This window comes from Neoarius graeffei, chromosome 19, assembly GCF_027579695.1.
Source record: "Neoarius graeffei isolate fNeoGra1 chromosome 19, fNeoGra1.pri, whole genome shotgun sequence".
In the NCBI taxonomy this organism is placed as follows: domain Eukaryota; kingdom Metazoa; phylum Chordata; class Actinopteri; order Siluriformes; family Ariidae; genus Neoarius; species Neoarius graeffei.
Window position 1 is genome coordinate 44,538,375 of NC_083587.1, and position 24,332 is coordinate 44,562,706.

At 40.1% G+C, this 24,332-nt stretch overlaps 2 protein-coding genes across 2 annotated transcripts in view; both read right to left on the reverse strand.

Annotated features, from left to right (window-relative positions):
* The window catches only part of cdh17 (cadherin 17, LI cadherin (liver-intestine)), a 33,386-nt gene extending 28,159 nt beyond the window's left edge, over positions 1-5,227 (reverse strand). Inside the window, exon 1 of the mRNA XM_060900917.1 lies at positions 5,060-5,227. Within this exon, the coding sequence (XP_060756900.1) occupies positions 5,060-5,143 (84 nt within the window). The 5' untranslated portion in view covers positions 5,144-5,227. The remainder of the gene's footprint in view (positions 1-5,059) is intronic.
* Positions 5,228-7,373: 2,146 nt separating this feature from the next.
* Positions 7,374-24,332, reverse strand: part of rad54b (RAD54 homolog B) — a 68,103-nt gene continuing 51,144 nt past the window's right edge. The window contains exons 9-16 of the mRNA XM_060900598.1: positions 23,380-23,519; positions 22,939-23,241; positions 22,269-22,454; positions 19,807-19,958; positions 14,859-15,120; positions 10,886-10,952; positions 8,342-8,575; positions 7,374-7,988 (exon numbers count right to left, since the gene is read on the reverse strand). Of these exons, the coding sequence (XP_060756581.1) occupies positions 7,804-7,988; positions 8,342-8,575; positions 10,886-10,952; positions 14,859-15,120; positions 19,807-19,958; positions 22,269-22,454; positions 22,939-23,241; positions 23,380-23,519 (1,529 nt within the window). The 3' untranslated portion in view covers positions 7,374-7,803. The remainder of the gene's footprint in view (positions 7,989-8,341; positions 8,576-10,885; positions 10,953-14,858; positions 15,121-19,806; positions 19,959-22,268; positions 22,455-22,938; positions 23,242-23,379; positions 23,520-24,332) is intronic.

Genomic DNA, 24,332 nt, shown 5'->3' on the forward strand with positions numbered 1-24,332 from the left:
TATGGAAGAGCTGGAACGTTTATTAAGATCTGAATTACATTTTCTTTAATATGTGTGGTTTTATCTCAGTACATCTGTACAGGTATCTTGAGTAATCCGCACTAAAAAGGTTACAGACTTTGCTCTTTGATCTGTCTCTCTTTCTTTGAGCATCACTTACTTTCTTCATTCTTTTCAACAATGCAATTCACTGAAGACTCTGTAAATAATTGAACGATCATACAACTTGTTGCTTCTATACTCCAGCAGATTAGATGTGAACTGAAACTGGCACCATTTATGGCCTTTTGTAGTGTCTACCAGAGATTGACATTACTGTCAGACACTGGAGAACTCCTTCAGGCAGAAATAATATACGCTCAAAGGAAATGAAGGAGTTCCAGGAAACAATTTTTAAACAGTATGTAACAAAATGACTGAATTTATTTCATATATTCTTTAGGGACACTAATAGATTAGATTAGATTAGATAGAACTTTATTGATCCCTTTGGGAGGGATCCCACCTGAGAGGAGTTGTACAGTCTGATGGCGTGAGGGACAAAGGAGTTTTTAAGTCTGTTAGTCCTGCACTTGCGAAGGAGTATTCAGTCACTGAACAGGCTCCTCTGGTTGCTGATGACGGTGTGCAGAGGGTGACTGGCATTGTCCATGATGTTCAGTAGTTTGTCCATAGTCCTCTTCTCTGCCACCGTCACCAGAGAGTCCAGCTTCATGCCAACCACAGAGTAATACATTTGTTATATATGTATTTGAGAGAAAATGCCTTTATTTAAAGCGAGACGGCCTTTTGATTTCATAAAATCCGTGAAATTTAGTTCCCTCTGAAATTTGGTCATTGTGATATGTTTATTTCTGTAATATCTAAAAAAAAAAAAAAAACCTCAGACCATTCTGTGGCTGGGAAGTTATGTAATTTGAGGGATTCCCGAACAAATAATGTGCATGAAATCGCTCGCTTCGCGCAGTCAAGCAGACAGAGGACGTCCGTATGCGCAGGTTTACCTTCTTTTTCTTCTTCTTCTTTTGGGTTTTACGGCAGCTAGCATCCAGTGTTACATTACTGCCATCTACAGGTTTACCTTGACCGTGCACTGACAGTTACATCGTTCTGTCGCTAAACGAACAGCAATCACACCGAGGTGCTCGCTGACCACCGATATTTATTAGTTTGGTCCTGTATTTCCTTTCCTTCACAACATAATGTCTTTTCATAATGTCGCTTTCCGTTACTGTAATTGGTCTTTCACGTTTCATTTGCACACTCACATCCTCCATTTTCTCCCCTGTTTCAAATTTGTATCCCACAATGCCTTGCGCGAACAGGGAAAGCCCACCATGTCATGCATGACATAGTATCTTGAATTGGGTCATGGGGAAGCAGGAAAAAATAGCGGAGAATTTAGAGCCACGTGGCCCCAAATTCATTAATTGTTCTATTAAAAAAAAACTAATAAAATTGGAAGTCTGTGATTTGAATTCAGTAGCTTTTGGTCCACGAAACAAAAATATTTGGATGTCTGGGAAAATTCTTTTTATGACCTACACTTAAAAAAGCTGAAAGGCAGTCTACCTTTAAAATTTCTGATAAAAATGATTCTGAGCTAAATAGTTCTCATTTTGTGCGAGTAGAATATTTAACTGGGTGGCACAGTGGTGTAGTGGTTAGCACTGTCACCTCACAGCAAGAAGGTTCTGGGTTTGAGCCGAGTGGCTGACAGGGGCCTTTCTGTGTGGAGTTTGCATGTCCTCCCCGTGTCTGCGTGGGTTTCCTCCAGGCGCTCCGGTTTCCCCCACAGTCCAAAGACATGCGGTACAGTTAACTGCCTACTCTAAACTGCCCATAAGTGTGAATGTGTGTGTGAATGGTTGGTTGTCTGGTGAAATTGCGACAGGTGTAGTAAGCCAGTGGTACGGTACGTGAATTGTGCTCAAGATAGATGCAGACAGCCTCATAAGAGACTGGCAACTAACAGGCCATTTATGTTCTGAAGTGCACCAGTCCCTTTTCCAGCAAAACACCCCCACAACATGATGCTGCCACCCCCATGCTTCACAGTTGGGATGGTGTTCTTTGGATTAAAAGCCTCATCCTTTTCCCTTCATACTTCATGTTGATTATTAGAGCCAAACAACAGTGCAATTTTGGTTTTATCAGTCTGTTGTGGTTTTTTTTTTCTTGCCCTGGAGTAAGCGTTCTTTATTGCGTGCCTGCCTTTCTGCCCATGGTGATCTAGAGAGTCTCTTAATGGTGGATGTACCTTCAGTAGCAGTCAAACGTTTTGACACGCCTACTCATAGGTTTTTCTGTATTTGACTACATTCAATATTTGGATAATACTGAAGACATCAAAACTATGAAATAACATATGGAACATATATGGAATTAAATGGACAATCCATTATTAATTTAAGACATGAAGTATCTTTTAATTAAAAACAAAAACAAAGAAAAGCCACTGAATTAGAAGGTGTGTCCAAACTTTTGACTAATACTGTTCTTGATGCCTCCAACACCAGCTCTACTGTCATCGTCTTAGGGTAGGTATATGAGGTGAAAATTCACATTCAATCCAAATTGCTTGAAACTCATCTCATCTCATCTCATTATCTCTAGCCGCTTTATCCTTCTACAGGGTCGCAGGCAAGCTGGAGCCTATCCCAGCTGACTACGGGCAAAAGGCGGGGTACACCCTGGACAAGTCGCCAGGTCATCACAGGGCTGACACATAGACACAGACAACCATTCACACTCACATTCACACCTACGGTCAATTTAGAGTCACCAGTTAACCTAACCTGCATGTCTTTGGACTGTGGGGGGAAACCGGAGCACCCGGAGGAAACCCACGCGGACACGGGGAGAACATGCAAACTCCGCACAGAAAGGCCCTCGCCGGCCCCGGGGCTCGAACCCAGGACCTTCTTGCTGTGAGGCGACAGCGCTAACCACTACACCACCGTGCCGCCCTGCTTGAAACTGCTCTCACTGAATTCAGAATTGAATGCAGAACAACATACTTTTCACAGAATTAAAATGTTTATCCTTTCTTGAGATATTACAAATCAAAAATTGAAAAAAAAAAAAAGGCTTAATTTTTAGAAAACTGACATAATATTATGCATTAGGATCACATGGTCCAAAATGGTCCTTATTAACGAATGAGATCAATTATTTTTCTTAATAACTTTATTTTTCCAAGATATTTACATGGAAATTGGCAGGCACATAGACGGTTGTATACTGAATACAAAGTTTGAAAAATTAGTAAATTATGCAAATTAGTATTTAATTAGTATTAATTATGCTAATTAAGTAAAAACATTAAATCAGTAAAAACGATAAAGTAATGAATATTTCTAATACCCTTTGTGCTCTGCAGAGCTTTGTATTTGTCAAAAGTAGGGCCTACTAGTGTTTATATTAAAGAATATAAATGATAATATTCACAGCTTTCAAGGCGAACCTCGAAAAAAAACTGTGAGCCACATCCAATAAACAATTCACATTAATTGAATTGAAATTGACACTTGCGTTTCTGACTTCCAGTTTTTTAAAATATCATTCCGGCCACCAAGATCTCAATATTTTTCATCAAAACAACTAGTTATATTCTAAAATAGTTATTTATTTACAGGAATCAGTTTGATTTGAAAAAATAAGTAGGTAAAGCTATGAAAACTCACTTCAAAGTCTTCCGTGAATCATAACATCAAAACTAGCTGATGGAAAATTTTGCTGAATATTTCATCAGAAACAGTGAGAGCAAGAGAACATCCCTATAAAAATTATCGGCTTGATATTCACGAGTAATCCAGTCGGAAACTGATCAGAAGAGAGAGAGAGAGCCTGACTACTTTCCCATGACTCAAAAAGCACCGGCTGTTTCCTGACATCACGTGAGCAGAGATTTTACTCTGTTGTACCAACTTCAACCTGCTGTTATTCCCAACGTACTGAACAGATCTCAATGAAATAAATCTCTTTGGAAAGCAGAAATGATAAGCTTTTTAATGATAGTATTCATGATAGAAAATATTCAAGAGTTAAGCAATGACAGATTTGGAAACTTTGAGCATCTGCATATAGAATTTTCACAGCACGGCCAGCAAGCGTCTGATATGCCTACTTAGGGTTCACATGAACATTGCAGATTTGTTCATCCTTGAAAGTTAATTAGTGTGCTTGCAAAAGCAAACTATTGTTGTTCTTAAGTTTTATTTTTATTATTCCATTTCACCCGTTTTTTGGATCCACTACTCCTCCTAGGGCTTTCGAGATAGAGACACCGTTCCAATGCTGAAACGTAGGGCCCGATCTGGAATGGCGTGCTTGTTTTCAGCTTTTGGATCGACACACCTGTTCTCTCGTTCTTGTCATTTTTCTGTCATTTTTTTCCCCATAGAGAATGAATAGGGCTCACGAATCGAATCGTCCTGCTCGAACACGCTTCATCGCAGACGCACCAAACCTCATGTGATACCTCAGGCCAACTCCCCAGACACACATACGGTATGCATTCGGTTCTGACCCACACTCATTTTTTCCTTTCTTTTCATGCCCCACTTTTTCATCCATTCACTTCCATTCATTTTTGGCCCCATTGAAAATTTTCGGGAAAAAGAACAACAGAAAAATGACAAGGACGACAGAACGGGTGCATCGATCCAAAAGCTGTATACAAGCACACTACACCAGTGGATATGTGTTGAAGTGTTTTTCGGGAAAAAAGCTTTCACTCTCTGTCAAATTTTTTAACTGAGTGACCAAACTTCAAGAGACTTCATATGATGCCTCAGGGCAAGTCCCCACACATATCCATCCCCTCATCTGAGACCTGCACTCATCTTTTTCTTGGTTTTCACACATCCTTTTTTTCCCTCCATAGGCTTCCATTGATTTTTAGCCCCATTCAAATGAATGGAGTTTTGCTCAGTAACACTTCACCACATATCCACTGGTGTAGTGTGCTTGTATACAGCTTTTGGATCGATGCACCCGTTCTGTCGTCCTTGTCGTTTTCTGTTGTTTTTTCCCATAGAAAATGAACAGGACTCACGAATCGAGTCGTCCTACTCAGACACGCTCCATTGGAGATGCACCAAACTTCATGTGATACTTCAGGCCAACTCCCCTGACACATTCATGCAATCGGGTCTGAACTGCACTCGTCTTTTCCTTTTTTTTCCTTCTTTTTTTCTTCTGTTCTGCTACAGCTCAGCAAGCACACTCCAGCAGATTCTGCAGAGGAAATGCAATCTAGTTTGTACCTATTTCTGTGTGGTCCACTGACTTTTATATTTGCAAAAAAAATTGTTTGCACAGATGCTTGTGGTACTGTGGTTCAGTTGTTTGGAAATTACTCCCAATTAGGAACCGGATTTTTGGAGGGGCACAATTTTATTTTATTATTTTTAGGTCTTGGCTGAGTTGTTTGGATTTTAGATGGTATCAAGAGCAAAAAGGCATTGCCTCTAATGATAAGCCCTTTTACAGCCACAGATGTGCTCCCATTAACTCCTAATTATGATGAATTTCAAGCTTCTAAAAGTTATTATATCAATTTCTGGAATCTTACAGACTGTTTAAAGAGACAGTCAACTTGTGTATGTAAACTTTCGATCCACTGGAAATTCTGCTATAGTGAATTAAAGCTGAAATAAATCCATCTCTAATCAATTGTTTTAAAAGTACCTATGACCCTAACTGATTGCAAAAAGAAATGTATATTAACTATAATATGAGGAGTTGTGAAAAACTGAGACTGAATATCTTTAGTCTTGGTCCAGGGCTCGACGTTAACTTTTTAATTCACTTGTCCAGTTGGACAAGCAGCAAGATTTTTCGCTTGTCTTGACCATAACCTATGTATTTACTAGTTCAGTGAAAGGAAAGGTGGTTAATACGGTTTATCAAAAAGCAGGTATAGTTATGATAATCATTAAGCTTTAATGATTTATAATTTCTCAATAAAACTCAAACTTTAAGTGTAACAATAAACAAAAATTATCCAATGCCCCATTATGGTGCATGTGTTGTTATAACCCATTAAATGATCTGCAGGTTTAAGAGTCAGACTCACCCAAATTCAAATCTTCTGGAGGAAATAAAGTTAAATCCTGGTTAATCCAGTAAAACTTGAAGTCTAAATTAATTTAAAGACAGATTAGAAAACATTGTGGTCACCAGGTGAAAAGAAACTTCTTGTTTTTGAGCCATTTTGGAAGGAACTCGCATTTCCTTTTCTTTTCATATGACAGTTTGATTTCTATTCATCCTTTTATCTTTTTGAGATTTTATTTCATTTCGTCGAAAAACAAAGAAAACAAGTTGGACATGATAAGGGGGACAGAAGCACGTTGTGAATGAAGACAAACCGTGAGTGAGTTCAGGACTGTCGTAAAATTCCCCCGAAATATTTTACGACGTTTGTAATGGTTAATGTGAACCATACAAAAGAAAAATACAATGACTGTCCAAATGAAATGACGATTCACGACAGATATTTATTTTATTGAGCTATCTGATCACCTTTTCTCAGATTTTGATGAATTCAAAGTCTAATCTATAATTAGATATTACGATGTGTTTATTTTTATACACACCTGCTGTACTCAGCTTCCCTGGAATTTTGTAAACAATAACACGGCTGGATCACTGAAGGGATTGAACTAGTTTTGTTGGAACTTTATTGATGTAACTCTTGAATAATTACTATAAAAATGGTGATTTTCAACAACTATTCAAATATTTGGTTGTCCCGGACAGTTGGACTACCATTAATGTCAAGCCCTGCCTAGGTGTACATAAACTTTTGGCCTCAACTGTAATGCTTATGGACAAAAGTCACAAAATATCAAACTGAATAGAGCTACAGAGTCTGTTACCTGTTAGTGACTGTTAGAAAAATCATTTCCTATAAAAATAATACAAAATAAAACAAAACTGCCTGATTTTGAGCAAGAGTTACATCATATCACAAACATTATAATGATTATTAATATTCAGAAACACAGTTTTCTGAGTGGGGGTCTACGAAGTACAGCCAAGGGGTCCGTGATATAAACCTTAATAAAATGAGAGAAAAACCTATAAATAATGTCAAACTGAATCTAAATAAACCTGTAATAAATATCTGTTAGGACAGTGGAATGTTAAGGAATAAAAACTTGTATGGCTCCAGTAAATAGCCACATTTTATTGTACACATATTAAATAATATACATTTAATAACTAATTTCTGAATAGTTTGAATATCTGAATAGGACCATGATCATAAACTAATTCTGTATTAAGTGGGTCTATGGATTTTTTTTTTTAAAACAAGGGCTACAAAACATTTGAGTAGCCCTGATGTAGAACATGTGAGCAAACTATATCAGGTCAGTAGACCATTAGAAACTGATGAAGCACAATTATCTAGCACTGTATTTTAGTGTACCCTTAACAGCTTTATGATTCTTCATATTGTTCCAGATTCACCAGATTGAATTAAATGTCCTTAGTAGTGATGGTAAAAACAAGCAAAACAATCTCGAATGTTTTGCAGAATTCCTTTGGCTTCATCACCACGACCCTTTTGTAAAGAGAGATGGCACAAACACCGTGCACAGAGATCGAAAGTTAGAGTTCACAGCCTTGATGTTACATTAAATAATTTTAATACATAAATTTTTTTTTAAAAAGCACATTTCCAGCACATAACCTTTGCGAGATTTACAGTTACAGTACTTCCATAACTTCATGACATTAGATTTATTCTGTCCATTAAATCCACTCTTGTACGTGTTGTGTGTGAGTGTTTCATGCCATGTCTTGAGTTTTGGAAGTCGTGCTCTGGAAGGCATATGTGATATGACTGTGTGCATGGTCCAAGTAAACATCACTATATGATGGGATGGTTCCTTTAAAATGCTTCCATTGCATAAGCTCAGACATGCTGATCCGCTGTGGAACACTGGCACGGCGACCCAACTGACACGCCCGCCCTGTAGCCATGGTTACGTCCTCAACCATGCCTTGCAAATGTAACAGAATAAAAGGGAATAAAATGTGATTTCTTGAAAGTAAATGTGAATTTATGACTAAATCAAATAATTTGCATCTTAATGTAATTATTTAATATAATTAAATGCACAGTAATACTACCCCGAATTAGTATACTGATTTCAACATGCTTGTTTTTTTCCCCACACTGCATATACGCTCTCATACACAAAACAGTCCTTTCAGAATGAAAATAAAAGAAAACCTCGGATGTGTTCAGATGACGACGTATATAACCAAATTCATTACACAACCACAGACCAAAGCTTCCACAGATTAGACAATAATTATATACAAATGATCCAGAATGTGTGTTTGTGTGTGTTACCTGGCATTCTTCCATCCCCTGAGCACTTGCAGCCAAGCAGGTCGTGAGTGAGGCAGTTGGTATTCGGGTCAAACGTGAAAAGGTCACGCAGCTCCTCGGCTGAGAAGTTGATGTGCTCACCTTTTTTACCAAGATCTACTACAGCTCCAGAAAGTCCCTGCTTACTCACCTGTCTCTGATAAATCTTTTCCTCTATGGTACCTGACAAAGAAAAAGTCCATACTGAAAACTAATCTGAATTCCTCCTGTGGTCACAGCTGCTAATTTAAAGTAAATCTAACACTAGATTACAATGCAACATTCGTTTGTTTTATATAAACTTACACAATGGTATGTGGAAGTCTTAAGCACCCTATTTTTTTCATACAAACTTTGTTATAGATTTCTATTTTATGACTTCTACATGGAGTCGGTACAAAACATTTTAGAGTCCAAACATTCATTTTCCAGCAGAAAATTAAATGTTACAGGAAAAAAACAGTTTGTATCTGAGCAGCATATTACATAAGAGAGCACTTTTCAGATTAAAAAAGAAAACATAATGAAGGCTACTGGGTTTTAGTGCAAAATGAAGAAGCGAGTGTGACAGTCAAAGTGTCCAGAAGAACTGTGGCTGGTTCTGGAAGATGCTCAGTAAAACCTACAGCTCATTTCCTTATAAACCTGCACTCATTGTACCTGAGACTGCTATTTTTTTTTTTTTTTAAAGCAAAGGGTCGTGGGGCGGCACGGTGGTGTAGTGGTTAGCGATGTCGCCTCACAGCAAGAAGGTCCGGGTTCGAGCCCCGTGGCCGGCGAGGGCCTTTCTGTGTGGAGTTTGCATGTTCTCCCCGTGTCCGCGTGGGTTTCCTCCGGGTGCTCCGGTTTCCCCCACAGTCCAAAGACATGCAGGTTAGGTTAACTGGTGACTCTAAATTGACCGTAGGTGTGAATGTGAGTGTGAATGGTTGTCTGTGTCTATGGCCAAGTTTACATTAGACCGTATCTGTCTCGTTTTCTTCGCGGATGCACTGTCCGTTTACATTAAAACGCCTGGAAACGCCGTGAAACGGGAATCCGCCAGGGTCCACGTATTCAATCCAGATCGTGTCTGGTCCGGTGCTGTGTAAACATTGAGAATACACGGATACGCTGTGCTGAGCTCTAGCTAGCGTCGTCATTGGACAACGTCACTGTGACATCCACCTTCCTGATTCGCTGGCGTTGGTCATGTGACACGACTGCTGAAAAACGGCGCATACCCAATATGCACTGAGATCACACACACAGCGGCTCAGTCCCGAATCACTGCTTGTGCACTTCACTCGCGCGCTCTGTGAGCTGCGCAGGGCCGGAGTGCGCACCCTCCAGAGGGTACTCGCTGTTCAGGGCAGAGTGATTTGGAGCGCAGGATGCCTGCGGAGCCGAGCGTATCCGTGTACTGGCATTGCTGTGTGCACGCTAATTGTTTTAAAAACGTTAATCTGATGATCCGCTGATACGGTCTAATGTAAACCCCACCTATGTGTCAGCCCTGTGATGACCTGGCGACTTGTCCAGGGTGTACCCCGCCTTTCGCCCGTAGTCAGCTGGGATAGGCTCCAGCTTGCCTGCGACCCTGTAGAACAGGATAAAGCGGCTAGAGATAAAGGGTCGTCTGACACCAAATATTGACTGTTTCATTTCTTATGGGTTACAGCTGTTTATAGTATTTTTTAATGTTGCAACATTTCATTTTATTATTTTTAAGCCATTTTTGGTCTACAGCATTTCTTTACATGTGCCTAAGACTTTTGCACAGTACCATATATATATATAATTTTGGTCATCATAAATGCCTCGTTTCTACTGGATGTGTATGGCTGCCTGAGAAACCCCTTTAGATTAGACATTTTCTATAGTTCAGAAAACCGCAAACTTTCTTGGCAACAACTTGATCAATGTGTGACATTCACTCTGTGAGGAAATCACATTTCACAAATAAGCTTTTCAACATATTTAGGCACCTCATTTATTAAACTGGCTCATGACCTACTGTATCGTGATACTTGCAGAAAGATTTAGATTTATTAGCTTTGTCATATATAATTATAAAATTTGTAAATTTTACCATACATCAAACAGAATATATGAGAGAGACAGGGAAACCGCAACAGCGTTAAGCCAAATACTGCGGGCCCAAATAAATGTCTTGTAACAACTAAACGTATAGATATTGATGAATAAAGATAAATATAAATAAACAGACTATATAAAAATAACCTATTAGAATAGATAACCTAAGCAAGCCTTTTTAACAGAATTCAGCCCAGCAACATCGGACACGTTTTCACAGACCACCTAATACATTGCAAAGTTGCAGATTTACTAAGGGTAAAAAAGAAAAATGTACTGTTCAGGAGATGGAGTGCTCCAGTAGTGTAGTGTCTAGTAGGTAATGGGATGATACTGGTGTTACAGTGATGGGGTGAGTGTTGTTGGCCTAAACAATTTGTAGTACTACAAGTGTGACTAGTACTATTATTGTCCAACCTGTTGTTAGAAATCTGTAGATGTGAACGGTTTTCTTCTGCCCATCTCTCCATACCCGGGCCATGGCCTAGAACATTAATACAAATATATCACAAATACATACTCAAGCAATGCTGAATAAATACTACAAAATCAATGTTTACAAACATGACCATAGTGAGGAGACTAAAATATACTGAAAGTTGTATAATTTTGTAGGCGTAGCAGAGTAAATACACACTTGTCTGTGAGCATTACTCAGCTATTGTATTGTTGCTTTTTTTTTTTTTTTAAATGTCAAACTATGCAATGATTGGCGTGTGAGGAAAATGTGGACGCAAGGTTTCAAAAATAGCAAAATAAGTGCATTCTCACTTTCTCTGCTTTCTGTCATTATTAGTTGTTAGGTGCCAGATGTGGTTTTAAGCAAACTGCCATTTGTGTTTATATAATATTAACAACCCATAACCATCATTTTGCATAAATTATAATAATTAATCATTTCATAACAAATAGATAATTTATCTCTCATCTCATCTCATTATCTCTAGCCGCTTTATCCTGTTCTACAGGGTCGCAGGCAAGCTGGAGCCTATCCCAGCTGACTACGGGCGAAAGGCGGGGTACACCCTGGACAAGTCGCCAGGTCATCACAGGGCTGACACATAGACACAGACAACCATTCACACTCACATTCACACCTACGGTCAATTTAGAGTCGCCAGTTAACCTAACCTGCATGTCTTTGGACTGTGGGGGAAACCGGAGCACCCGGAGGAAACCCACGCGGACACGGGGAGAACATGCAAACTCCGCACAGAAAGGCCCTCGCCGGCCACGGGGCTCGAACCCGGACCTTCTTGCTGTGAGGCGACAGCGCTAACCACTACACCACCGTGCCGCCCATAGATAATTTATAATAAACATAATGTAACTCTTAATTACATCGTTATCATAATCAAACTACATACGCATCAAAATATATTAACACGACACTCAAAATATCATCATAGAACTGCACAGAAATTCATTTTTTCAAACTCGGCACCATCTAGTGGCTGATGTTTGTGCTTCATAAAGAACAGTAGAAATTTTCATAAAAATTGTATGCATTTAGATCTGAAAGCAGGAAGAAAGGAGAAGCCAAGAAGCATTGCAGAAACAGAAGAAGAAAGGCTCTTAGACGGCTTTGTGAGGACAACCAGAGGAAACTAGTGGAGATCAGGAATTGACTGGAAAAATCCCCCTATCGCCAGCGACTCCTGAGGCTGACTAATTAAACTGAAACTTTGTCTGCTCGACTGCATTCTATGAACTTTGAGACTCATACTGAAACTTGTGCGGAGTGGGAAAATTCCCCTACACCTGCAGCTTCGGCTGACTAGAGAGAAGAGCGTCTCACATTTGTTAACAGATTAAGGGATTATGGGTAAAGAAATATATTTAGTCTGCCTTGCACAAGGAGAAACATTTTACCTGTATTGCAAAAGATGAAATAAGAATGCTTCCATTCCTTTTCGAGACACTTGCTGAGGTCATAAGAATGTTCTGTGGTTTATGATTTAATTTTGGCTTGGCTCATTAACTATTTAAAAAAAAAATATATATATATATATATATATATATATATATATATATATATATATATATATATATATATCAGTAGCGGCTGGCTTTTGTAAAAGTGAGGGAGGAAGGAATGCTTGGTTGAAGGTCACGGGCCCCAATGCGACCGCACCTGCTGGACCGGCTATAGTTACACGCACGGGTTGAGTTGATAATAGTTGAAAAACCTATCATTTTAACGGGGTGTGTACACTTTTTATAGCTGCTGTACACCACAGGTGGCTTCTCCAGTGAGGAGAGGGAGGAAGATCCTCCTTAAAAATTCTAAGAATAAAAAGTTGAAATTGTCTTGACCAATTTAATGAATTGCTGTCCTTGAATATTACTATTTTACTGCCAAATACGACATGTACATTATATTTGTTTCTCTGGGTGAAATTACATTAGCACCCCCTATCGCTCGCTATTAGAAATTACTGCACGGAGGATCTTCCTCCCTTCGGCTCCCATTCACTCCGATTCAAACAGTCTCATATATATATATATATATATATATATATATATATATATATAGGGCGGCACGGTGGTGTAGTGGTTAGCGCTGTCGCCTCACAGCAAGAAGGTCCTGGGTTCGAGCCCCGGGGCCGGCGAGGGCCTTTCTGTGTGGAGTTTGCATGTTCTCCCCGTGTCCGCGTGGGTTTCCTCCGGGTGCTCCGGTTTCCCCCACAGTCCAAAGACATGCAGGTTAGGTTAACTGGTGACTCTAAATTGACCATAGGTGTGAATGTGAATGGTTGTCTGTGTCTATGTGTCAGCCCTGTGATGACCTGGCGACTTGTCCAGGGTGTACCCCGCCTTTCGCCCGTAGTCAGCTGGGATAGGCTCCAGCTTGCCTGCGACCCTGTAGAAGGATAAAGCGGCTACAGATAATGAGATGAGATGAGATATATATATATATATATATATATATATATGGTAAACCCTAGTTGGATTGAGATGCCTAGGGGTTTAGTAGTATGCTTAGAAGTCAGGTTCTTATAATCCGCATTTTTAAAACCATTATATAGAAGCTTTTTTGGTGTCAATCATTTATTTGCTCTCCGATGATATGCTTAGTTTATCACAGGTTTACTGCTGATAGAATTGCTCACTGTAACTGTTTTATTTCATTTTTTTATCATCATTTCAGAATAATTTTGTACTCAAACATTATACTAATTGCTTTATACTTTTAATAAACCAAAACCCTTTACGGCTGATTCATTAAAAGACAAAGCTTAGTTTTGAGTCTATTAACTTATCTGAAAACTTCACTGAATAAAAAGACCCCACGGACATCTCTTTAAAGAAGCTCTGTGCTATAGTAAGAACATACTTCCTGTTCTAGTGTAACTCTTTAAAGGAACAGTCCACCGTACTTCCATAATGAAATATGCTCTTACCTGAATTGAGACGAGCTGCTCCGTACCTATCCGAGCTTTGCGCGACCTCCCAGTCAGTCAGACGCAGTCCGACGCGCTGTCACTCCTGTTAGCAATGTAGCTAGGCTCAGTATGGCCAATGGTATTTTTTGGGGCTGTAGTTAGACGTGACCAAACTCTTCTGCGTTTTTCCTGTTTACATAGGTTTATATGACCAGTGATATGAAACAAGTTCAGTTACACAAATTGAAACGTAGCGATTTTCTATGCTATGGAAAATCTGCACTATAATGACAGGCGTACTAACATCTTCTGCGCGCTTCGACAGCGCATTGATATCTGAGCTCCGTATCAATGCGCTGCCGAAGCGCGCAGAAGGTGTTAGTACGCCTGTCATTATAGTGCGGACTTTCCATAGCATAGAAAATCGCTACGTTTCAATTTGTGTAACTGAACTTGTTTCATATCACTGGTCATATAAACCTATGTAAACAGGAAAAAGGCGGAAGAGTTTGGTCGCATCTAACTACAGCCCCAAAAAATACCATTGGCCATGCTGAGCCTAGCTACATTGCTAACAGGAGTGACAGCGCGTCTGACTGACTGGGAGGTCGCGCAAAGCTCGGAGAGGTACGGATCAGCTCGTCTCAATTCAGGTAAGAGCATATTTCATTATGGAAATACGGTGGACTGTTCCTTTAAGGGACTGTCTCTTATGCCTCGGCTGAGCGCAATTTACCTTTACGCAGAAAAGTTTATCTGGTACTATTCGACTTAAACTTGGATAAATTGCACTGAGGATCATTCAAAATACAGTTGATAATTCCTGATTTGTATAAATGCTACTGGTAGGAAATAAAAAACAAGGACGGTCAAACAAAGTATCACATACTTGTACAGTCGTTCATTTAAGCGGAAACGTATGAAGCAGCACTACGTTCTTTGTAATATGGTTAAAACATAACAGTGTGTAGTGCAACATGTTGAGTTCCTTTGCTTGGACAAACCTGGATGTCATTCGCTGGGTTCCAGTCTATATCATACAAAACCAGATGGGAGGCACCAACGAGATTAAGCCCCACTCCTCCAGCCTTTGAACTGAGAAGAAACAGGAAGTGGGAGGAGTCTGCACGGTTAAAGGAGTCTACAATTCGCTGTCGTTGGGCAACAGGTGTCTGTCCATCAAGCCGACACCAGGTGTAACCAAGGTGAGCGCAGAGGTCTTGCAGCAGGTCGAGAGTCTGTGTATAATTAGACACCAGCACAACCCTGCAAACAAGGACAAAAGATAAGGGGAATCAAACAGATCTTGCCCTTAAGACAATACATACCTGTAGATATTTAAATACAGTGCTATGCATAAGTATTAACCCCCTATTGAAATTTTTGTAGTGTTGCAAAATGGAACTGAAACTGACACAATTTGGATTGGTGCAGCAATATAGTTTAGAAAACTATTTACAAGTAAAAATGATCCTAAGTCTTCACTCCTGTTTTCTTCTCCGTGCTCTCATGGAAGGCGGTCGCATTTCTCTGCTCTCCTCTCCTCTTTTTCCTGCTTGTGCTCCTTGTTTCGTCTCGCTATACTTTTTTTTTTGAGAGACTCTCTCCGCATTGAATTTCTAAACTAAAAAAGCATGGATTTGATAAACTGGTCTCCTAACGAAATTGACACAGTTTCTGGGTTCGGGGGAACCCACCTGTCCTGCCGGAACGTATGTGGAGGACATTGGAGATATCTACCTATTCGGAACCATGATTACCAGACTTTTGCTGATTGGATTAGGCATTGCCCTGGTATATCGAGGAAATCAGACAACGGTGACAGCTGTTCAAAGCCCCACAAAGCTGCCCGATATGATTAAAGCGGTGGGCAAAGCTGTCCCAAAGTCTAATCTATAAAAGTCATAGAAGTCAAAGTCATTTTTAAATGCTCCCACACTACATGGGGGGGGGGGGGGGGGGTTCTTTTTTTCCTCATCTTTCCTCATGTTACTACTGTTTCTTTTCTTTTATCCCTGTCTTCCTGTCCTGTTCCCCCTCTGTAAGGACAGGTTGATGGTCAATTTCACTGGTAACAGTGACAATAAAGGGTTCATTCATTCATTTGCTTTGAAACCCCTAAATTAGTTCAAGTGCAACAAGTTGTCATGTGAAGTCAGAAATTTCTTGAATAGTGTCAACTTGCATGCACGTAAAGTGCCAATATCAAGGTCAATATAAACGCACCTGTTCCTGGAAGGCAAAGATGTTTGTTAAAGAACACGCCTAAACAAATAGCATAATAAAGCCCGAAGTGCAAGAAACGTATCAACCAATGTAGAATAAATTAGGACAATCACTCTGCTCTGGAAGTGACCATCCACAATTAAATCAGTGACCGTTTAAGAAGATTAGTCAGAGAAGTGACCAAGATGTCCATCCAATCTGACTGTGCTCACTGCAAAATAATTTAAAACCGAATTTGAGGAGAAAATGACTTAATACTAGTGAAATTATCATCTTTCTGCATGGACAGATATTTTTATTTCATAAGACATCTTGGGGGCGGCACGGTGGTGTAGTGGTTAGCGCTGTCGCCTCACAGCAAGAAGGTCCTGGGTTCGAGCCCCGTGGCCGGCGAGGGCCTTTCTGTGTGGAGTTTGCATGTTCTCCCCGTGTCCGCGTGGGTTTCCTCCGGGTGCTCCGGTTTCCCCCACAGTCCAAAGACATGCAGGTTAGGTTAACTGGTGACTCTAAATTGACCGTAGGTGTGAATGTGAGTGTGAATGGTTGTCTGTGTCTACGTGTCAGCCCTGTGATGACCTGGCGACTTGTCCAGGGTGTACCCCGCCTTTCACCCGTAGTCAGCTGGGATAGGCTCCAGCTTGCCTGTGACCCTGTAGAACAGGATAAAGCGGCTACAGGTAATGAGATGAGATGAGAAGACATCTTGGAAGAAGTTGGTTGCAATCTAGAACTAGGTTTAATAATCTCAGAACTGGTCTTGTATTCTTCGAACAGGAAACGCTAGATCGTTTCAACTATATTCAAGATATTTTCACTTGCTAAGATACAATTTTTTGCAGTGCTTGAACAATTTTGCTAGAAAAAAAAAGAAAGAAAAATGGGCAGAAATATCAGGAACCAGATATGCAAAAACTGACAGAGAACTATGAAGCTGTAATTGCATCCAGAGGTGGGTCTACCAAACACTAACCTCTTTTTCATCTTTGTCACAATAAAAAATATTTTGCACCTTCAAAGTTTAGATATATACAGGATATTATATGGTTGCACAAAGATATGAAGTTTATCACCGAGTGGTGCATATATTCACGAGTGAACGAAGCAAATGAGTGAAAAGATTTTCAACACGAGAAGATAAACTTCATATATTTGTGCCACTGTGTAATGTTCTTTATATTATATGGACACATCTACAAAAACAAACAAGTTAATCAAAAGAATTTTAATTTTGAACCGGTTGGCCATTTTAACAGCGTGTGTCTAGTCAGCGGAAAACACTGGGAGTGACGTCATTGGAGAGCAATATCAAGAATTATTACGCGTACAGGACACTTTTTCGATGGAATAAAAACACGCATTCTATTCCCTTCTAGCAAGTTTCGTTCATTTGGTTTGATAGCATGCAATATTGTTAGCATATCACTTATCCTACGTGTATTATGTCACTCTACCTAATGGAGAATGAGCGTTCAATATGGTTTACGATGACGTCACGCGTCGGAGCTGATACGAATATCCAATGAGAAAGTTTTCTGCTGCAAATGCGCAGAAGCATTTCTTTGTTCGCTGGGAAGGAGAAAGACGCATTGAACACTCGAAAGGGTAACAAAACTTCATTAGATATCCTTTATGCGTATTTACAAGCAGCAGCAAACCGTTACTATTAGAGCTGGGACTTCAGTTCAGCCAAAACTTGCCCAGACACACCAAAAAAGCAACAGGACAAAGGCTTTTGCAAGGGCTTAGTGGCAGGTTTCCAGGTCACTCCACTGTGTGTAGTTGTTGATGTTGATTTTAAAAATAACTAAGTAAATTACCGAGGGAAATGAATACTCAAGTCTGAGTGAAAAATACTGTAGCGAGCGTGCATGGAAGAAAAGTCTGGAGACAGAAATCTTAGTTTCTCGGTCGTTAGTCTGTGCTACTTGCTCTCAAAAGCACCGTCTTGACCGCTTTATTGGCATTCACTAACACTACTGATGAACGCAACACCGGCTGGAAGGTAAGGCGACTCATTTTAGATTTTTCGGATCATGGATCCGCCGATGGCAGTTAAATACTACCGCTAGAAAAATAAAAAGTCTGTGCGTATTTTTATTTTAACCGCCGAAATGTACAAAAAGAAATGTAAAAAAAAAAAGTCACATATTTTTCTTGTAACAGCACTGTATCCCTGGTACTAGGTCATATTTCTTTAAGTGAACAGTATTAGAATCGCAAATACAAACGACGACGTGTGTTGTATATATCCACTTCAGCCGAGTCCGAAAACAAAACTATTTACGACATTGAGTATTCACTTGAATGTTTTTATGGTATTTACGACCGCTTTACGACAGTGTCAACCTCGTGCTGACCATGGCTGACGCTGACAGCATGGATTCCGAGCTATCGCCTCAACTGTACGTAAGCATAAAGTGTGGTAAAGAAAAGCCTTTTCACTGTCTCACTAACCAAAACGTGGGCGATTTCGTCTCTCAAGCGTTGAAAGTAAACAATGAAAAGATCAAAACGATCTTTGGTTCTCAGAAAGGTGGTGGTGATGTAATGAGCACGATGCCGAATATGCCTGCCATAATGTTAGTTCGCGATTTTGGCTGCAAGTATCTGACTGTGGAATTAGAAGAGGATGGTGCCGCAGAGAGTCCTATCGAATCAAGTAGTACGAACGTATCAGCCTTCGATGTGCTCATGAGAGCTCAACGGTCATATGACCACATACCTTCAGAGAAGTAAGTACTGGAATGCTAGTCCGTGTTATAAACTTGTACACAAGAACACACACACACACACACACACAAACAAAATATATGTGTGTGTGTGTGTGTGTGTGTATATGTATGTATGTATGTAAAGTGTGTCTCTTGAATTTAAATTATCATCTTAATCCGACATTGAAATTTTGCCATGCAAAAAAAAAAAAAAATTGGACAAGGACACTTATTTTTATTTTGACCGACATCATCAAAAATATGTTGAAAAAATCCGTGAACCTAAAGATAAAAAATGGGTGGCCTAACTTCACTGCTGCGTTGACTCGTGGTTAAGCTTGCGTGAGCCTTCGAGAATGCTCATATGAAGAGAGTATAATAATCATAATATTGGCTGGCTTTTTTTCATGTTATATCAGACATACTCCATTCAGCTAGCATGATACTGAACTCGTCTTCGACTCTTTCGATATGATGCTTGCTGAATGGAATATATCTGATATACTTCTCAACGCCAGCCTATATTATTTAAATATGTCACTCAGATCCGCGATGTATTTTGTATGAAAAATGTGAGATTTTCAACACGAGAAGATAAACTTCATATCTTCAAGCCAACGTGTGATTTTCTTTTTACTATATAGACACATTCACAAACAAAAAAATACCCAAATTTATCAAAACAATTCATCAATTTCTTCACGAGTGACATACAGAAAGTTATGTCACGGTTTTGATTCTCCATGTCCTGGATATAGCTCGTATGAAAAATACGAGTAGTATATTTCCCCAGTAAAATACTCGTGTCCATATAATATATTGTGGCATTCAAATGGTAGAAACTCTTGTTAAGTCAATCTCAATTCCAGTTTGGAAAACTATATAATGTGGTAAAGGTCAGGGGTGAGGTGGGGGAGGGGTTAATAATAATAATAATAATAATGCAAGACACTGCACATGTGTAATATGAGAGTAAAATAAACATGACCAGGTGCAAGGATGTGTATGACTGTACTTGTCTGTGCAGTTGAAATGCTTTATGGAAGCCAAAAGGTCTGCGAGCACCAGCGATTTCCCAGAGTCTCCTGTACAATAACCTCCAGTGGCGTAGGTCTCAGGAAAAAGGTCTACACAGATGTTGTCATATAAATCATCATTTTTCTTCTCCTGAAATGCAGGCCAGACAGCAACAGTAAAGAAATACCATGTCAAATAAATATCTCGATATGCAACCAATTTTCAAAGATTGTGCTCCAAATCAGTATTCCAAATAATTTCCCCTCTTACCTCAAATGTGAGGTGGGTTCTTATACTGTATAACTTACGATTAACCACATTAAACAAACAAAAGTTCACGGCAGGACTTTAAAACTGTAACAATGGGCCCCCTTGTGGTGAAACAGAAAAGCAACTGATAGATTGCATGTTCAATTCCCAACAATGCCACAGCCAACCATGGAGCCAAGAGAGCAAAATTGGCCATACTCTCAGGGTGGGAAGGATGGCACACACGCTCAACTGTCAATCACAGCCAGGGCCGGATTACGGACCGGGCCGGCGCCCAGGGGCCCCATAGCGATGCCGATGCCAATTGTGACATCAGAGGGCCTCTATTCTCTAGGATCTTATGACTACTTACACTGTTATAGGGCATATCTGAAAAAAACAGAGGGAAGGGGTGGGTTGGTGGGCGGCGGGGGACGGCAATCAGAGGGCCCCTGGCCCTGCTGTAGTGCCTCTCGTGAAAACTCCTGAGGCCGTAACGTCTGCCAACTAGGGGTTCAAGGAAGTAGGGGGAATGCTTTCAGAGGATCCTATGATTATGAAAGCCCCTGCTAAGGGTCGTGACTTCTGGCTATCTGGGGGCCCTAGAGAGAGTGTGTGTGTGTGTGTGGGGGGGCTTTGCAAACTCCTGGCCCCGGGGCCCAGACCCCCATAATCCAGCCCTGATCACAGCAACATGAGCAAATTGTGGGTGTCTATAACCTCAGGTGCAGAAGGAGACAAATAGAGCATTCCTCAAAGCGTGTTATGATGCCCTGTGACTGAAAAGATGCAGTTAGCTGATTTCACGTATCTCGGAGGATGCGTTAGCCTTCATCATCTCGACGGATTAATATTTATTCTACAACTCTGTTTACATCAAAATGGTACTACTGAACTGTCTTTGCACAAACTGATAAAATCTGAAAACAAAAAGAGACACCAAAAATATATTGGCTGATCAAATACATTGGAGATGGAAAAAACCCCAACAACGTAAATTTAATTTTTTCCAAAATAAAAGTAGACGGCCTTTCGATTTCATAAAATCAGTGAAATTTAGTTCCCTCTGAAATTTGGTCATTGTAATAGAGGTTTATTTTTGTAATATTTTTTTTTTTTTAAAAAGGCCATTCCGTGGCTAGGAGGTTATTTAATTTGAGGGGATTTCCGAGCAAATAATGTGCATGAAATCACTAGCTTCGCGCAGTCAAGCAGACAGAGGAAGTCCATGTGCGCAGGTTTACCTTAGTCATAGTCGTCTTCATCTTTTGGGTTTTACGACAGCTGGCATCCAGTGTTGCATTACTGCCATCTACAGGTTTACCTTGACCGTGCACTGACAGTTCCATCATTCTGTTGCTAAACGAACAGCTGATCACACCGAGGTGCTCGCTGAGTGCTGATATTTATTAGTTCGGTCCTGTGTTTCCTTTCCTTCGCAACATAACATCTTTTCTTCTCGCTTTCCGTTACTGTAGTCGGTCTTTCACATTTCATTTGCACACTCACGTCCTCCATTTTCTCTCCTGTTTCAAATTTGCATCCCACAATGCCTTGCGCGAAAGGGTAAAGCCCACCATGTCATGCATGACACACTATCTTGAATTGCATCATGGTGAAGCAGGAAAAAAATGGAAGAGAATTTAGGGCCATGTGGCTCTAAATTCATTAATTGTTCTATTTTAAAGAAAACTAATAAAATTGGAAGTCTGTGATTCGAATTCAGTAGCTTTCAGTGCACTAAACAAAAATAATGAGGTGTCAGAGAAAATTCTTTTTATGACCTAAGGCCACACCAATTTAATTAGTTGGTTCTCGGATTTTTTCAGGAAAAATATGAAGCGAGCGCGCAAAATAAAAATAAAATTTAAAAAATGCTCTGATGGTAAAATTAGCGGTGGAAATAGAGGGCTTTCATAATAGAGAAACAAAAAGACTACATTATTGTTACACATTTCATATGGCTCTTTTAATAGTTTATCTTATTTCCACTCATATGCATTAAGGGCTAGCTCTGGCTGCACATCTTTTATCAGGCAAACCAGTAAACAGATCGGCTAAATAAACGATTGAATTACAGCCAATTGAACATCTACAATGCACAGAAAAAAAGATTTGACCAGGAGTAGGCTATTTCTGATGGCTAAATACTTCAAATGATTTTTTGTTTGCCCCTCACATCAATCAATGAAATATATAACTCAAACCCACCTCCACAGAGTTGTAGCCCAAGTTGGCACATCGCAGGGTAACAAGCTCATGGCATCTTGAGTACAACTGTGCAAAGTTTTCCCCCTCTTGAATTTCGACACACCCGTCAAAGATTTTACGCTTCTGTTCGCTGAATATCCTAACAATCACAAACAGGCTTTGCAGGATTCCCCTCCACAGCCATGTTTCTTCCACAAGTCTTTATCTAAAGTGAAAGGGGAGATTTGATTGGTTTTCGACGTCACGTGACCTCAACCTGCAGTCGATATCGATTTAATTTTTTTTTTCATTTTGCATTTTCTTCAAGCGGCGATTCCGAGAACCAACTAATCGAATTGGTGTGGCCTAAACTTGAAAAATCTGAAAGGCAGTCTACCTTTAATCTTTTCATATATATTTCAGTAGTCCCCAATAATAAACTGCTGAGTTTCGCAATGATTTTAAGGAACTGTTTTGGGACTGCCTGACAATTCTGGGATTTGAACACACAACCTTAAAATCAGAGGCAGGAAAACCTTAAAAACTGAGGTACCATTGCCTGGTATCACATACATTCTAGAAATTTCTTTTATTCTGTAAGCTTGAAATGAGCTCCTCACTAGTCAATCATGACAGAAATGAACGTGCATCTACAAGGAACACAAGAAGTTTTCTGTGCATCATCACAAACCTTTATCGTGTTGTAAAGGAGCCCAGGGTGGTTGCACAGTTTCTTCAAAGCATTAATGCAGGCAAGATGAGGGCTGTGTGTGAATGCACGCGTGCTGGCAACAGCAAAACAGGCCCTGACAGGTCGGCTAGAGAGCAGCTCATTGTACAGCTGCACCTGCAGCTCTGTGGGCCGGCAGAACACTGTCCATTCCAGCCGCCCAGGTAAGAAACGGTTGATGATCTCTTGAGTCCGTCGTAGTGTGAAAGCACCGGTCAGCCGAGCAAGTTCTGCTGCTCGCTCTTCACCGATGCACCTCTCCTCCTAAAACACATCACAGCTCTTCAGATCTCACATGCATGCACACTGTACTTGCTCACAATTTTCAAATTAAAGTGCGAGACAGAAACACACACACAAACTAAACGTATATGTTGTACGGTATTTTGATATGGGTGCTACCTCAGTGCAGGTAGGCTGGCGGGATTTCAGGATTGGTTCTTCATAAACCTTTCTGTATGCTGCTGAAGTTCCCAAAATGCCTGGATTCACAAACTCAATAATGGAGTAGAATTCTTGGAGATCATTCTGAACAGGGGTGCCTGGTGATTATAGACACATTAAAATTTTTTTTTTTTAATTTTAATTGATGACTGGGTCTGTTAGCCTAGTAAAGTAGACCCACCCGCCTAGCGGCCAAAAATATTTTTGCCTAGCGAGTGGGTCTAGCCTTGCACCATATAAACAAAAACACCCCGGGCATCAAATCGTGCCCGCCAATCACAACACAAGGTTTTTGTTTGGATTCTTTGGGCGGACTTTTGCAGGAGTGACGACAAAGCTGCGCAACGCTGGAGAAAGCACAACAGGAAAGATGGCTACGGCTAGTGAACAGCACGCGTTTGACTCCGCATTGGAATCAGTTTTAGAAGAATTAGACTTGGAGTTTTCGTTGAAATATGAGCAGGAAGAGGCTCTCCGCTCATTCCTTTTCAAGAAGGACGTTTTCGCTGTTTTGCCGACCGGCTATGGCAAAAGTCTGATCTACCAGCTGGCTCCGCTGGTAGCCAAAAGGATGGGGCTAGTTTGTGCAGTACGAAGAATTAATAAACGGCTTTGAAACATTACTTTTTGATTGTTTCTTATTTTCACGTTATTTTAAATTTAAGGGAAATTATTTCACCAAACACCACTAAATAAAAACTCTCAAAAACAGTTTACGCAAACCCTTGAAAAACACTTGAAAAAAATAAGTGTATGTTAAGTATGTGGTACAGACTCCAAACTTGTGGTCATTATCTCCAAACTTCTTAATATCTAGAACCTGTTTATTAATTAATACGCATTTTGAAAATTTATTTATTTCAAGGTCTCCCCCACTGCTTTCTGTCGCTCTGACTACGTCACAGTCACTG